Below are 18255 nucleotides of genomic sequence, written 5' to 3' on the forward strand. Positions count from 1 at the left end.
GTTAAATTCTTAAGTAAAATTATATATATATATATATATATATATATATATATATATATATATATATATATATATATATATATATATATATATATATATATATATATATAATCCCAAAACACATTGACTGCATTCCCCAAAATTATTCATTTTATATATATATATATATATATATATATATATATATATATATATATATATATATATATATATATATATATATATATATATATATATATATATATAAAGGATGTTAAGTAAGCGAGTACAACTATAAACATAGAAAAGAAAAATCATTGGCAAATAACTCGCAATGTGAATGTGAATACAAAATTAACAATATAAAAAGATGGAATGCAACTGCAGACACGTGTTTCTGACTCATTAGTCGTCATCAGTACAGTATAGCCAAGTTAGAAGATAATAGTTTAACTTGGAAAAAGATCACTACAGGAGCAATATTACCATTTGTGACAACAATGTCAGAAGACCCTGTCTTTCAGGGCGACGACCAACACAGTCACGGAGGTAAAGCTACCTGAGGAAAGAAAAGCCAAAACCTTATAAAATAAAGGATGTTAAGTAAGCGAGTACAACTATAAACATAGAAAAGAAAAATCATTGGCAAATAACTCGCAATGTGAATGTGAATACAAAATTAACAATATAAAAAGATGGAATGCAACTGCAGACACGTGTTTCTGACTCATTAGTCGTCATCAGTACAGTATAGCCAAGTTAGAAGATAATAGTTTAACTTGGAAAAAGATCACTACAGGAGCAATATTACCATTTGTGACAACAATGTCAGAAGACCCTGTCTTTCAGGGCGACGACCAACACAGTCACGGAGGTAAAGCTACCTGAGGAAAGAAAAGCCAAAACCTTATAAAATAAAGGATGTTAAGTAAGCGAGTACAACTATAAACATAGAAAAGAAAAATCATTGGCAAATAACTCGCAATGTGAATGTGAATACAAAATTAACAATATAAAAAGATGGAATGCAACTGCAGACACGTGTTTCTGACTCATTAGTCGTCATCAGTACAGTATAGCCAAGTTAGAAGATAATAGTTTAACTTGGAAAAAGATCACTACAGGAGCAATATTACCATTTGTGACAACAATGTCAGAAGACCCTGTCTTTCAGGGCGACGACCAACACAGTCACGGAGGTAAAGCTACCTGAGGAAAGAAAAGCCAAAACCTTATAAAATAAAGGATGTTAAGTAAGCGAGTACAACTATAAACATAGAAAAGAAAAATCATTGGCAAATAACTCGCAATGTGAATGTGAATACAAAATTAACAATATAAAAAGATGGAATGCAACTGCAGACACGTGTTTCTGACTCATTAGTCGTCATCAGTACAGTATAGCCAAGTTAGAAGATAATAGTTTAACTTGGAAAAAGATCACTACAGGAGCAATATTACCATTTGTGACAACAATGTCAGAAGACCCTGTCTTTCAGGGCGACGACCAACACAGTCACGGAGGTAAAGCTACCTGAGGAAAGAAAAGCCAAAACCTTATAAAATAAAGGATGTTAAGTAAGCGAGTACAACTATAAACATAGAAAAGAAAAATCATTGGCAAATAACTCGCAATGTGAATGTGAATACAAAATTAACAATATAAAAAGATGGAATGCAACTGCAGACACGTGTTTCTGACTCATTAGTCGTCATCAGTACAGTATAGCCAAGTTAGAAGATAATAGTTTAACTTGGAAAAAGATCACTACAGGAGCAATATTACCATTTGTGACAACAATGTCAGAAGACCCTGTCTTTCAGGGCGACGACCAACACAGTCACGGAGGTAAAGCTACCTGAGGAAAGAAAAGCCAAAACCTTATAAAATAAAGGATGTTAAGTAAGCGAGTACAACTATAAACATAGAAAAGAAAAATCATTGGCAAATAACTCGCAATGTGAATGTGAATACAAAATTAACAATATAAAAAGATGGAATGCAACTGCAGACACGTGTTTCTGACTCATTAGTCGTCATCAGTACAGTATAGCCAAGTTAGAAGATAATAGTTTAACTTGGAAAAAGATCACTACAGGAGCAATATTACCATTTGTGACAACAATGTCAGAAGACCCTGTCTTTCAGGGCGACGACCAACACAGTCACGGAGGTAAAGCTACCTGAGGAAAGAAAAGCCAAAACCTTATAAAATAAAGGATGTTAAGTAAGCGAGTACAACTATAAACATAGAAAAGAAAAATCATTGGCAAATAACTCGCAATGTGAATGTGAATACAAAATTAACAATATAAAAAGATGGAATGCAACTGCAGACACGTGTTTCTGACTCATTAGTCGTCATCAGTACAGTATAGCCAAGTTAGAAGATAATAGTTTAACTTGGAAAAAGATCACTACAGGAGCAATATTACCATTTGTGACAACAATGTCAGAAGACCCTGTCTTTCAGGGCGACGACCAACACAGTCACGGAGGTAAAGCTACCTGAGGAAAGAAAAGCCAAAACCTTATAAAATAAAGGATGTTAAGTAAGCGAGTACAACTATAAACATAGAAAAGAAAAATCATTGGCAAATAACTCGCAATGTGAATGTGAATACAAAATTAACAATATAAAAAGATGGAATGCAACTGCAGACACGTGTTTCACATTGCGAGTTATTTGCCAATGATTTTTCTTTTCTATGTTTATAGTTGTACTCGCTTACTTAACATCCTTTATTTTATAAGGTTTTGGCTTTTCTTTCCTCAGGTAGCTTTACCTCCGTGACTGTGTTGGTCGTCGCCCTGAAAGACAGGGTCTTCTGACATTGTTGTCACAAATGGTAATATTGCTCCTGTAGTGATCTTTTTCCAAGTTAAACTATTATCTTCTAACTTGGCTATACTGTACTGATGACGACTAATGAGTCAGAAACACGTGTCTGCAGTTGCATTCCATCTTTTTATATTGTTAATTTTGTATTCACATTCACATTGCGAGTTATTTGCCAATGATTTTTCTTTTCTATGTTTATAGTTGTACTCGCTTACTTAACATCCTTTATTTTATAAGGTTTTGGCTTTTCTTTCCTCAGGTAGCTTTACCTCCGTGACTGTGTTGGTCGTCGCCCTGAAAGACAGGGTCTTCTGACATTGTTGTCACAAATGGTAATATTGCTCCTGTAGTGATCTTTTTCCAAGTTAAACTATTATCTTCTAACTTGGCTATACTGTACTGATGACGACTAATGAGTCAGAAACACGTGTCTGCAGTTGCATTCCATCTTTTTATATTGTTAATTTTGTATTCACCTTCACATTGCGAGTTATTTGCCAATGATTTTTCTTTTCTATGTTTATAGTTGTACTCGCTTACTTAACATCCTTTATTTTATAAGGTTTTGGCTTTTCTTTCCTCAGGTAGCTTTACCTCCGTGACTGTGTTGGTCGTCGCCCTGAAAGACAGGGTCTTCTGACATTGTTGTCACAAATGGTAATATTGCTCCTGTAGTGATCTTTTTCCAAGTTAAACTATTATCTTCTAACTTGGCTATACTGTACTGATGACGACTAATGAGTCAGAAACACGTGTCTGCAGTTGCATTCCATCTTTTTATATTGTTAATTTTGTATTCACATTCACATTGCGAGTTATTTGCCAATGATTTTTCTTTTCTATGTTTATAGTTGTACTCGCTTACTTAACATCCTTTATTTTATAAGGTTTTGGCTTTTCTTTCCTCAGGTAGCTTTACCTCCGTGACTGTGTTGGTCGTCGCCCTGAAAGACAGGGTCTTCTGACATTGTTGTCACAAATGGTAATATTGCTCCTGTAGTGATCTTTTTCCAAGTTAAACTATTATCTTCTAACTTGGCTATACTGTACTGATGACGACTAATGAGTCAGAAACACGTGTCTGCAGTTGCATTCCATCTTTTTATATTGTTAATTTTGTATTCACATTCACATTGCGAGTTATTTGCCAATGATTTTTCTTTTCTATGTTTATAGTTGTACTCGCTTACTTAACATCCTTTATTTTATAAGGTTTTGGCTTTTCTTTCCTCAGGTAGCTTTACCTCCGTGACTGTGTTGGTCGTCGCCCTGAAAGACAGGGTCTTCTGACATTGTTGTCACAAATGGTAATATTGCTCCTGTAGTGATCTTTTTCCAAGTTAAACTATTATCTTCTAACTTGGCTATACTGTACTGATGACGACTAATGAGTCAGAAACACGTGTCTGCAGTTGCATTCCATCTTTTTATATTGTTAATTTTGTATTCACATTCACATTGCGAGTTATTTGCCAATGATTTTTCTTTTCTATGTTTATAGTTGTACTCGCTTACTTAACATCCTTTATTTTATAAGGTTTTGGCTTTTCTTTCCTCAGGTAGCTTTACCTCCGTGACTGTGTTGGTCGTCGCCCTGAAAGACAGGGTCTTCTGACATTGTTGTCACAAATGGTAATATTGCTCCTGTAGTGATCTTTTTCCAAGTTAAACTATTATCTTCTAACTTGGCTATACTGTACTGATGACGACTAATGAGTCAGAAACACGTGTCTGCAGTTGCATTCCATCTTTTTATATTGTTAATTTTGTATTCACATTCACATTGCGAGTTATTTGCCAATGATTTTTCTTTTCTATGTTTATAGTTGTACTCGCTTACTTAACATCCTTTATTTTATAAGGTTTTGGCTTTTCTTTCCTCAGGTAGCTTTACCTCCGTGACTGTGTTGGTCGTCGCCCTGAAAGACAGGGTCTTCTGACATTGTTGTCACAAATGGTAATATTGCTCCTGTAGTGATCTTTTTCCAAGTTAAACTATTATCTTCTAACTTGGCTATACTGTACTGATGACGACTAATGAGTCAGAAACACGTGTCTGCAGTTGCATTCCATCTTTTTATATTGTTAATTTTGTATTCACATTCACATTGCGAGTTATTTGCCAATGATTTTTCTTTTCTATGTTTATAGTTGTACTCGCTTACTTAACATCCTTTATTTTATAAGGTTTTGGCTTTTCTTTCCTCAGGTAGCTTTACCTCCGTGACTGTGTTGGTCGTCGCCCTGAAAGACAGGGTCTTCTGACATTGTTGTCACAAATGGTAATATTGCTCCTGTAGTGATCTTTTTCCAAGTTAAACTATTATCTTCTAACTTGGCTATACTGTACTGATGACGACTAATGAGTCAGAAACACGTGTCTGCAGTTGCATTCCATCTTTTTATATTGTTAATTTTGTATTCACATTCACATTGCGAGTTATTTGCCAATGATTTTTCTTTTCTATGTTTATAGTTGTACTCGCTTACTTAACATCCTTTATTTTATAAGGTTTTGGCTTTTCTTTCCTCAGGTAGCTTTACCTCCGTGACTGTGTTGGTCGTCGCCCTGAAAGACAGGGTCTTCTGACATTGTTGTCACAAATGGTAATATTGCTCCTGTAGTGATCTTTTTCCAAGTTAAACTATTATCTTCTAACTTGGCTATACTGTACTGATGACGACTAATGAGTCAGAAACACGTGTCTGCAGTTGCATTCCATCTTTTTATATTGTTAATTTTGTATTCACATTCACATTGCGAGTTATTTGCCAATGATTTTTCTTTTCTATGTATATATATATATATATATATATATATATATATATATATATATATATATATATATATATATATATATATATATATATATATATATAATGATGTTGGATAATCGAGTACAAATATAAAAATAAATAATCAAAATCATTGGCTAATACTCGTAAAGTGAATGTGAATTTAGTTGGAAATATATAAAATGATGAAAGGGTCATCATTCAATACATTTCTGTGCAACTATATACACCGGTGTTTCGGCCTATTTGGGCTTCGTCAGTATAGTGTAGCAAGTTAAAAAAGTTGTTTGTAAACTTGTAAAAGGATTACTACAGGAGCATGGTTACCATTTTTGGTCAGATTGTTAGAAGACCCGCAGTCGCAAGGCTACAACTAACATTGCCAAGGAGGTAAGGCTACCTGAGGAAATGAAAAGCCATAACATTATTAAATAAAATGATGTTGGATAATCGAGTACAAATATAAAAATAAATAATCAAAATCATTGGCTAATACTCGTAAAGTGAATGTGAATTTAGTTGGAAATATATAAAATGATGAAAGGGTCATCATTCAATACATTTCTGTGCAACTATATACACCGGTGTTTCGGCCTATTTGGGCTTCGTCAGTATAGTGTAGCAAGTTAAAAAAGTTGTTTGTAAACTTGTAAAAGGATTACTACAGGAGCATGGTTACCATTTTTGGTCAGATTGTTAGAAGACCCGCAGTCGCAAGGCTACAACTAACATTGCCAAGGAGGTAAGGCTACCTGAGGAAATGAAAAGCCATAACATTATTAAATAAAATGATGTTGGATAATCGAGTACAAATATAAAAATAAATAATCAAAATCATTAGCTAATACTCGTAAAGTGAATGTGAATTTAGTTGGAAATATATAAAATGATGAAAGGGTCATCATTCAATACATTTCTGTGCAACTATATACACCGGTGTTTCGGCCTATTTGGGCTTCGTCAGTATAGTGTAGCAAGTTAAAAAAGTTGTTTGTAAACTTGTAAAAGGATTACTACAGGAGCATGGTTACCATTTTTGGTCAGATTGTTAGAAGACCCGCAGTCGCAAGGCTACAACTAACATTGCCAAGGAGGTAAGGCTACCTGAGGAAATGAAAAGCCATAACATTATTAAATAAAATGATGTTGGATAATCGAGTACAAATATAAAAATAAATAATCAAAATCATTGGCTAATACTCGTAAAGTGAATGTGAATTTAGTTGGAAATATATAAAATGATGAAAGGGTCATCATTCAATACATTTCTGTGCAACTATATACACCGGTGTTTCGGCCTATTTGGGCTTCGTCAGTATAGTGTAGCAAGTTAAAAAATTAAAAATTAAAAAATTAATTAAAAAGTTTTTTAACTTGCTACACTATACTGACGAAGCCCAAATAGGCCGAAACACCGGTGTATATAGTTGCACAGAAATGTATTGAATGATGACCCTTTCATCATTTTATATATTTCCAACTAAATTCACATTCACTTTACGAGTATTAGCCAATGATTTTGATTATTTATTTTTATATTTGTACTCGATTATCCAACATCATTTTATTTAATAATGTTATGGCTTTTCATTTCCTCAGGTAGCCTTACCTCCTTGGCAATGTTAGTTGTAGCCTTGCGACTGCGGGTCTTCTAACAATCTGACCAAAAATGGTAACCATGCTCCTGTAGTAATCCTTTTACAAGTTTACAAACAACTTTTTTAACTTGCTACACTATACTGACGAAGCCCAAATAGGCCGAAACACCGGTGTATATAGTTGCACAGAAATGTATTGAATGATGACCCTTTCATCATTTTATATATTTCCAACTAAATTCACATTCACTTTACGAGTATTAGCTAATGATTTTGATTATTTATTTTTATATTTGTACTCGATTATCCAACATCATTTTATTTAATAATGTTATGGCTTTTCATTTCCTCAGGTAGCCTTACCTCCTTGGCAATGTTAGTTGTAGCCTTGCGACTGCGGGTCTTCTAACAATCTGACCAAAAATGGTAACCATGCTCCTGTAGTAATCCTTTTACAAGTTTACAAACAACTTTTTTAACTTGCTACACTATACTGACGAAGCCCAAATAGGCCGAAACACCGGTGTATATAGTTGCACAGAAATGTATTGAATGATGACCCTTTCATCATTTTATATATTTCCAACTAAATTCACATTCACTTTACGAGTATTAGCCAATGATTTTGATTATTTATTTATATATATATATATATATATATATATATATATATATATATATATATATATATATATATATATATATATATATATATATATGTTTAAGAAAAAATTTAAATTTTTAAAAATATTCTTACCTTTTTTTCAACTTTGAGAGATTCAGGTACCAAAAATATAATATACAAAAGACTTACGCACATCAATGAAGTTGAAATTGTATATATAGTTACGTAACTAGTAGCATAGAACAGATAAGAGGAACAAAGACTGCCAATTATGAATGATGAAGCCATCCCTACTTCAAAAAATCCCATTCTGTAAAATATAAATAAAAATGAGAGAGAGAAAAGGCAGTTTTAGTTTTAATTTGATTCAGAGTTGGACCATCATCTCCAGATAGCTATTTCTGCCCCTCAGGCGTTATCAATGGAGGTATGTAGTCAACACTCTGAATCAATCAATAACGGTTGCCTAATTTAAGTGAAATTACCGGGAATGCAATAAATCCACCTTTGAGACGCAAATCAGCGACATATCTCGTAAAACGAGGAAGACGAAAAGTCTCAGATACAAAGTACAGATACAAAGTCTCAGATACAATTAAACAATTAAAATAACTGACATAATAATAATAAACAATATTTTAAATCTAAGAGTTTTCAGAAAGGTAAAGTTTTCAATCCTAATAGCAACATTAATAATATTGAAAAGTATTAAAAATATTACTAAAAGATTTTTAAATTGAAATCTTATTGATCCACTTCCATGGTGACACCTCCAAGGCGTCTACAATTTGCAAGCCAGATGGATGCTGCAGTGAAGACAAATGAAAGGAATTCTAAACGTTGCAATTCACAACCCCCGTCTGCAGCTTGGTAAAGTTCCAACTGAAAATGGACCTAGTTACTCTATAGGAGTAATACTAATATAAAATAAAAATGTATACCATTTTTATTCAGCTGCAATGCAAAGGCAAAACAATTTTATTTTTCCCTTAGAATAGGGAGCGCAGTCCAGCACTCTGAATCGACGATTATCTTATTGGAGTCATCATCGAAGAGGCGTAGACCTGCTGCTCTCTACTCGAAGCGACCAACCATGAAAGTTTGTCGAAAATCGTCGATTTAGAGTGCTGGACTGCGCTCCCTATTCTAAGTGAAAAATAAGATTGTTTTGCCTTCGCATTGCAACTGAATAAAAATTTTATACATTTTTATTTTATATTAGTATTACTCCTATAGAGTAACTAGGTCCATTTTACTCCAAATTTACTCCACTAAAGTATGAAATACTTATGTATAATAGGTCAGATCACAAATTGGTGGTAGGCGATGGGTGAGGCTAAGGATGAAAATTCTTAAAGAGAGTAAAAACACAATAATAGATTAAAAATCTAAACCAAATAGAGCAGTGGATATTCTATATAAAAGAACTTTATAATGGAGGCAGTGTTTTGCCTGTAGCCGTGGAAGAAAAAAGTGAAAGTGATGATTAAATCAGGGTAGAAATCAGAAAATGGCAATCAGGGATAGCATAGGTATAAATAAAAAACCAACAAAACTCCAGGAACTGATGGCATACCACACTAATTCTTAAGAGCGAAAACCATTGTTGGAAGACAATGCTTGTTTCTCTCCTTGCATTACTTCCTAGCTGTCATCCACCAGCCAGTATCTTCGATTATTTTTATGCCTGACTACGATGCTCCTCTCGATTACTATGATTCAGCCCTATTCTGTAACTTTTAACAAATCGAATAGAAATCACCGAGTCGAATCGTAATTACCCGAAATCGGAATGTTAGATATATCTATCGCGTCGTTTTTGTGTTTGGATTGGCATTCTGTAACTCATGTCGTAATCAGTGGAAATCGAAAACGCCAACTTCTATTTGACGCGCTCAGGAGGAGGTGGCAACACCGCACTGCAAACTGAAATAAGTGTTCTGTGACAAAAATCCTTAAAAAAAAGAAATTTTGTTTTTGAAGTTATACTTCTTTACGGGCGTAATGACGGTGAAATTTTATATGGGAAAACCTAGCGACCGGGCGCATGCGCATTATAACTTTGTTCTGATTGGATGTTCAAATGACATGACAAAAATTATCCAATATGGCAGCTGTGGCACAGCTGTGGGACTGTGCATGGTTTGGTTATAATGTATGCTTGTTGCGTTTTAAAATTTGTAGGAAGAGAAACAACAAACAAAAAGTTAGTTAATGGTTATACTGCCTTTTTAAATAGTTTTCATATTATATTTTTGGACTTATTTACATAGAAGAGATGATTGTTGCATGCCAATGTGAAAGCTCATCAAACTGTGCCTAGTATGAGTGCCGCAGATCTCGCTTATTCAAAGCTAAAGAATCTTTCACTGGTAAGTGTTTTATAAATAGTTGATCAAATTTTGTTATGATATTTGAACATAGCCCCTTTGCACGACGCAAGTGATTGCGAAATTTATTAGTCGTTATACGGGCTCCGATACCTACCTTGAACCTACCAAAATACATAAGTAGTATGTAATACTTTTATTTACATAATTTGATTACCATCAAAATGTCTATCAATATTCACCTAATATATTGTCTTCTTACTCTATGTTTTGTTGTATTTTTTCAATTCTAAATCATTTCAATTCAAAATCAAAATAATTTGATTTACATAAGTTAAAAATGTCAAAAGGTTAATCTCTTTAGTTAGACGATCTTCGCACATAATGACAAGCTGTCTGTGGAGAAGTTTTAATGCGGGTGAATCCCAATACAACGCAAATACCAGCCGCGTGGTAAGTTGGTTCGAATCCCAATAGAAACTTTCATTTTTTTATTTTTTTTTATACATTTTATGATTGTAAGTATATTTATTATATAATTTTATTTTCAGAAAATACGTATTTAGTTAAAAATTTTTCCGACAATTAATGTTCAGAAATCATTTGTGGCATTTTTAATGTGTTTTTTGGCACTGTTTTAATAAAAATGTTTGAGAAGTAGTAAGTATAAATTAATTTAATATTTAAATAAAATATAAATAAAAAGTATATTAATTTCGTTTATAATCATATAATCATATAATAGAAGTATAACTTCTTACGTGCGTACAAAGTACACACACATTCTTTTTTTTTTGATAATTTTGGTTAAGTTTGGTTCAACACAACAAGAATAAAAGATGGCACGTGAACAACCGATTGGGAATACGAACACCAAAGAAAAAACATCTGCTGAGCATTTAAATTATATTATATAGTAGACTTTATACCTGACCATAAAATATTATTGCACGGTAAATAAATTTTTTCCCTAAGAAATTTTTTTTTTTTTTTGTTTGAAACACACTAGATACGTTCAAATCTACACATTCTACCAGTCAATTAATTAGAGTAGCAATTCTTAAAATGTTTAATGATTTCTATTAAACTTGATGCTGTAACTATAATAATAGGTTTGTTCTAGCATCAGTTTCAAACGGTTTGAAACCATCAGCGAATAGTCGACCAGCGCGAGTAGAGGGGATAGCACTGGTGACTGTATTATGTTCTCTCACTGACCAACTTTTTGCTGACGGTTTCTGACTAGTTTGACTGTTTGCTAGAACAAACCTAATAATTATTCTTCTTATTTTGGTGCCTATTTGTTTCAAATATTGGCGATCATTCTGGCTATAATTATTTTATTAACTGATGCTTTTAATAGATTAGTTGTTGTTGTGGAGAACCATTTCCTCAGCTTCTGTAACCATGATCTTCTTCTTCTCCCTATTCCTCGCTTTCCCAATACTTTGCCTTGTAATTATTGGTATATAAAATTAAATAAATAACAACACAAAATAAAATCGCTAAGTAATTTAATAAATATAACAATAAACTAAAAATACTAGAAATAAAAATAAGAAGAACAATTATAATGCCAATGCGCAAGCATCAAGATCAATTACGATACCGAAATGTGATCTCTACAAGGCTTGTGTAGTCAAAATAAATTTCTATTCAACGTTCCGATAGTATAGATCGAGATAAGTTGCACAGTACCAATTTCTACAAATTTCGATCTGAATTGCTAACCTCTATTCGATTTGATTTGATACAGAATAGGCCTGATTATGGAAAATTTTCGTTAAATTTAATATTATATAAAATAAAGTTTTTTTATTATTTTTTATTTAACCTCCCAATTTATTTACAATCTTTAAAACAAGTTACAATGAGTAAATGTTATGACCACTAGTGTAGGTGACTTGGAGGAAATGATTCATTAATCATTTTCTTTGCAAATATTTTACACAGATATAAAATTGTTTGCCTCTGGGAATTACGGCACATATAACTAAAATATAACTATGTCGTCTAAGTCTTCGTCTGACTGGTTGTCTCATCAGGTTTCTGGCTAGTACATTTGGATGTTGTGTCAGTCTGTCTTCGTATTTCTGTGCGAAGTTAGTAATTTCTTCTTTTATTGTTGCAATTTCTAGATCGCGTCTAATAATATTATTTCCAAAATACCATGGGGCATTTGTGACTATTCGATATTGGCTTATTGCCTCCATATTGGCTTCAAAATTGCTTTGTAGACAAGTACTTTATTTTTCATCGAAAGTGATGATTTGTGACCAATCAGCCAGTATAGATTGTCTAATTTGAGACCAAGTTGTTTACGATTCACAAAAATGTGTGTTCTCCAGTTTAATCTTTAGGCTAGGTGCATTCCAAGGTATTTGACTGTTGCTTGCTGTTTTAGTTGGTGGTTGTTAATATATACAGGAGGGTAGTGACCCTTACGGTTTGTAAAGGTAATATAAACCTACTTTGTTTCATTTGTTTGAAAACGCCACCGTTTTAGCCAAGTTTGCATTTTCTTGAGGCTGGTTTGCAGAAGTTGAGAAGCTATCCGAGGATCCTGATGTATTGACATCACTGCTGTGTCATCTGTATATGTAGCTATCGTGGTTTGAAAGTTTGTTGGTAAGTCCGCTGTGTACAATAGGTATAACACTGGTCCCAGAACACTGCCCTGTGGAACTACGGATCCAACTGGAAATAGAGACGTGCGCTAATTTCTATGTTGTACAAAAAAGTAACGGTTATGGAGGTAGGATTTTAAAATTAGGAAGTGAGTGAGAGGAAGCATTTTTTTAATTTGTATAGAAGGCCTGTGTGCCAGACTTTATTGAGATGTCTAGAAAGGCGGCAGTGCAGTACATTTTGTCTTCCAATGCTCGATTAACTGTTTTGAATATCCGATGAACCTGTTCTATGGTTGCGTGTTGGGATCTGAATCCAAACTGGTGTGCAGGGATTAGTTCCCGATCTGATAGGAGTGGTTGAATTCTTGAGAGTATCAGTTTTTCTAGGATCTAGGACACTATCGGCAGTAAGCTTATGGGTCAATATGATTTGACATCTTTCAGAGGCTTACCTGGTTTGGGAATTAGTATAATTTGTGCGACTTTCCAGTGGAGAGGGAAATATGCGGTTCTTAATACTGCCTTGAATAATTGAGTGAGGTACACAATTCCCTTCCTGGGTAGTTGTTTAATAATTTTACTGGTTATAAAATCGAAGCCGGGGACTTTTTCGATTTAAGATTTTATATTATTTTGATCACTTCATTTACCTTAAACTTTTCTGGTGGAAGTTCTAGCTGGTGTGGAAATTCTAAAAATTGTTTGATGGATGCTTCAAAGTTTTGATTATTCTCAGCAGGGAAAGGTTGAAAGACGTCTGTGAGATATTTGGCAAACGTATGTGATATTTTTGAATATGTAGTTGAATCACCTTTAAAATTAGATATCTCTCAACACCCTTCTCATCAATGTTTTTTAGGGTTGTGTCAGTCCCCGGCAGAGGGTTGCTGTAATTTTGTTAAATACTGGTCTACAAAATGTCCCCCTAACAAATAAATATAAATTTGACCTATTTTCGAATATTTTTAAATTCGATATAGGGACCCAATTATAGAACTTGGTACATTTTCCAAATTGACACACTGTTTACAAATCATTGAAAACATTAAAGGGGAAGGGAGCGAACTTTTTTTAGTAAAGACTGTGTTGAAATTTTATGCAATAGAATGAAACCTAACTTAAACCTCAAATATATCTATAACGACGGTGTCTATACCTTTACCCAGAATATAATATTATTTTTGCTATAAAATATCAAGTATGTATATGACATTTTGAATAAAAAATAATTACCTCATGGCCCTCTTCTTCGGTGTCGTAGTATCTGCCAGATAAAGAGCAATAATAAGAAATGTTGTACTGAAACCTCCCACTAAAGTTCCTGGTAGTGAAGTAACAATAAAATACCAAGGTGAAAGATTGTCGTAGTACGCAACAAAAGTATTTAGAATAGTATGTATTGTGATTCCTAAAAGTCATATAATAAGGTATTTATATATAAGGTATATTTACATATATAAATTGAACTCATATTTCAATGTTAAACTATGTTCTGTTAGTGCACATGCATTTATTTTATTAGTTTTAATGTCACTACGGTGAGAGACCACTCTGTTATGGGAATTAGGGGATGTTTCCCCTATATTATTATATACGTTGTCATAATTAAAACAAGATTTTTAAGCCATTTTTGAAAATGTTAATTAGCTGAGGTGTCAAAACAGGGATGTAGGGTAAGCAACCAAAAGTTATTTTAGGTAGTAATATTGATGTATTGTCTGTCATTGTTATGAAAATTTCGTCTGTCAGAAAGTTGAAAAGGAGAAACAAAATAACATTATATAAAAGCCTTTTGGGATGGAAATTCTCAAGTAGTATCAGATCTCAGCTTTTTAGTCCCTTGAACTACTTGTACCTAAAGTCAAGACTTTAGAACAAAGACTTGTACCAAGTAAAGACAAGAATCATTGGTGAAAAATATGGTGATTATATAAAAAAGACTAAATATCTGATAATGAAGAAAAACAAACATAATATACAATCAAACATACATTTTTTGATATATGTTATGTGTACGTATAGAAAGCGTTAAAGTATAATAACTTAAGAACTTGAAGTTTCGAAAATATTGATACTACGGAAATAAGATCCAGGATAGAAATAGCACGAAAGGCGTTTGTAAAAATGAAAACCGTCCTCTGCGACGAAGACCTAAGATTAGAGACCTAAGATAATAGAGTCTGTAACAAAGACTTAAGAAATTAGAGACTACTACACTTAAGATGTAGTATTATAGAAATATGCTGAAAATTACATTAACGCATAAGAAAATAAACATGGAAGTATTGCCAGAAATGGGAAAAGAATATGAAAATAAGACAATGAAAATAAGAAAATTACAAAATCAGGGAGTTATATTGAAGGGAATAGTGAATTGAAATTCTCAGATTTATAATACAGTGAAAGATACGAAGACAAAGGAGTATTGAAAGAAGAATAGTGACATGGATTAAAAATTTAGAGGAATGCATTAAATATAATTCAATAGAAATTTTAAAGGAAATAGGAGATAGAGTTGAAATAGTGATTATTAGCCCAACAAATGACCGTTTTGGAGTGTAATTTTCAGAGGCAACTCCGAATTGCATGAAAATTTGGATTTAGGTTTTACTTACCCTTCGCTTCAAAATTGAATTTGTCCCGTTGGTTGCTTTTACTTGGGGGTGACAGTCACCCCTTCTCGGGGGTGAAAAACGCGTGTTTAAAATAAGCCCGGAAATGGATAAATTGACCAATTGTAAGCAACTTTAGTTCTATAAAGTTTTTTACGTGAGTCAATACTTTTCGAGTTATTCGCAATTGAAAATGTTGATTTTTCGACAAAAAACTAGGTCTTCATACCGTTTTTCGCAAATAACTCAAAAAGTAAATATTTTATCGAAAAAAATATTCTTAGCAAAAGTAGAGCTTATAAAAGATAAAAAAATGGTGTATCAACAAAGTATATAAATTGAGAAAAAGCAAAGTTGTAGCTCATGAAAAATACGTTCTTATGCGTCTAATTCCAAATCGAATAAGTCAACGCAAAATCAACGAAAAATTATGCACTTTTCGGGAAAAGCTTATTAACATTTTTAAAGTATCTAAAAAAAGCTTTATATTTGTTTTTTACAAAAGTTTCTACCACCAAAATAAACGAATTACACTGAAAAAAAGTTGGCCACTTGTTTGGTAAAAAAATTGTGAAAACCTCCCTCTATTTAGCACCCTAAATAAAATTAATAGTTACCGCTTTACCATTTATTTTAATGGTATGTATATTGTTTATATGATCTGTAAGTTTGATTGATTTGAAGTGCTTATTTTTAAAAAAATATGGTTTTATAATAAAAAAAATTTCCTTTTTTCAAAATAACTTTAAAAGTATTAGTGATAAATATGCTAGTTTCATTTTGTTTTTCCGCAAGACAAAAATTGGTTGTTCAAGATATGGCTGTTCAAAATTTGCATATACTCGTGATTAGTGACCCGTTCAAGTTTTTTTAACTATAACCCTTTCAAAAATAAGCAGGTGAGATTGACAGATCTTATAAAAAATAGATAAGTAAGTAAATTGTTTGTACAGCGGTAGCGATTAATTACATTTGGGGAGCTAAACACGGGAAGATTTTCATGATTTTTTTACCAAAAAAAAAGAGGGCCATCTTTATTTTGAGCGTAACTCGCTTATTTTTAATGCTAGAAACTTTTATGCACAATTAAAATAAAGCTTTTTATAAACACTTAAAAAAAAAAGCTTAAAGGGATTTTTCCCGAAAAGTTCTTAATTTTTCGGTGATTTAACCTTGAAATATTCGATTTGGAATTAGACGCATAAGAACGTAATTTTCATGAACTACAACTTTGGTTTTATTCGATTGATAGACTTTACTGATACACATTTTTTTCGGTTTTTTATAAGCTACACTTTTGCCAAGGGTATTTTTTTCGATCAAATATTTACTTTTTAAGTTATTTGCCACAAACCGTCCGAAAACGTAGTTTTTTTTTGTCGAAAAATAAACATTTTCAATCGCAAATAACTCGTAAAGTATTGACTTATACAAAAAACTCTATAGAACAACAGTTGCTTAAAATCAGTCAATTCATCCATTTCCGGTCTTATCTTGAATGTATGTTTTTTCACCCCCGAGAAGGGGTGACTGTCACCCCCAAGTAAAAGCAACCAACGGACAATTTCAACTTTGAAGTGGAGGGTGAATAGAACCCAAATCCAAATTTTCATGCATTTCGGAGTTGCCCCTGAAAATTACACGGTATCGCCGTATTTCCCGTTAATTTACTGGGCTATATGATATCCAACCTCCGATTATAAAACTGCCTACCAGCCTATTTTATTCTAACTCCTAATCTGTAAAAGATAATATATATTACAAAATTACCTGTAATGCCTATCACCAGGAACGGCTTTCGCCCAAGTCTATCTGATAACGTTCCAATAAAGAGGCTGAGAATAATTGGCAAAATTGACTCAGAGATCCTCATAATAGTTTCGATATTATTAACCGTCGGTTGAACTAACGGCTCTAGCCATTCGGTAAGATTATTCCTTTTATTTCCTAGTTGTTCACATTTTGATTTATCATACTCTAATATCACATAACAGGTTCTATATATGAACAGACTGGATGAAATTTGACCTAAAATAGAACTAGAAATAAAAAGGAGTGAACGATGAATAGTGGTAGAAAAAGTCTTAGGTTTACAGAAAAAAAAAAAGTTTGGTGCCGTGAATCTTTAAGCTGATTTTTACTATATTGGGGGCGAGAAATGGAAATATGGATTTCGTTTTTTTGTATCAGCTCTAGTTTTATGGATATGGCACATTCCGAAATTAGTAGTTTTATTATTTGAGATAATAAAGGATATGCTATTCAAAGAAATATACATTGTTTATTAAACTTCTTCCTCGGTATATTTGTTGTTCTCACTGTGTTATGCCTTATTTATGCAAGAAATAATACTTTAATGTCGTTACATTACTATTTTATAAGGAAAACTTACAGCTTGTAAAGTGTATTTGCAAACTTTTAAACTCCTCCGTATTAAGTTAGGCCTAATGAAGCAGTTCGTTAAGGCACTTGATTCTAATGCGTCTCCTACACAGGAAAGAAGCTGCCCCAGATAAGTACAGAAAAACTTAAAGCTGGAATCTTTGATATATCATAGATCAGACTTCTTACAAAGGATCCGGCTTTTGTGGGGTGAATGAATAAATGTTACTTACTTTATTATTAAGTATTCAAATCTGCAATAAAAAATGGGGGTTCCTATTTAAGATTTAAAAGTTACCCCCACCCCACCTCCTGGGGTGGGGGTGTCGTGTTTGGTGTCATTCGATAGATTTTTGAAAAATATTGAAAATTTATTTGCAGTTCTTTAATCAGATGTATATTTCGAGAGATAGTCTACCGTCCCGCTACTTTTGGGACACGCTATATAACTTTGCTCATG

General features: G+C 32.9%; 1 protein-coding gene and 1 long non-coding RNA gene across 2 annotated transcripts in view; one reads left to right on the forward strand and one right to left on the reverse strand.

Moving 5' to 3' along the window:
* Positions 1–18255, reverse strand: part of LOC114324745 (proton-coupled folate transporter-like) — a 34335-nt gene that overhangs the window by 15887 nt on the left and 193 nt on the right. The window contains exons 2-4 of the mRNA XM_028272576.2: positions 17184–17441; positions 14035–14209; positions 7974–8151 (exon numbers count right to left, since the gene is read on the reverse strand). Of these exons, the coding sequence (XP_028128377.2) occupies positions 7974–8151; positions 14035–14209; positions 17184–17286 (456 nt within the window). The 5' untranslated portion in view covers positions 17287–17441. The remainder of the gene's footprint in view (positions 1–7973; positions 8152–14034; positions 14210–17183; positions 17442–18255) is intronic.
* Positions 17238–17684, forward strand: LOC114324747 (uncharacterized). The gene is made up of 2 exons (XR_003651595.2): positions 17238–17338; positions 17408–17684. It is a non-coding gene; the product is annotated as an uncharacterized LOC114324747 (long non-coding RNA).

The sequence above is a fragment of the Diabrotica virgifera genome, chromosome 1 (genome assembly GCF_917563875.1).
Source record: "Diabrotica virgifera virgifera chromosome 1, PGI_DIABVI_V3a".
In the NCBI taxonomy this organism is placed as follows: Eukaryota; Metazoa; Arthropoda; class Insecta; order Coleoptera; family Chrysomelidae; genus Diabrotica; species Diabrotica virgifera.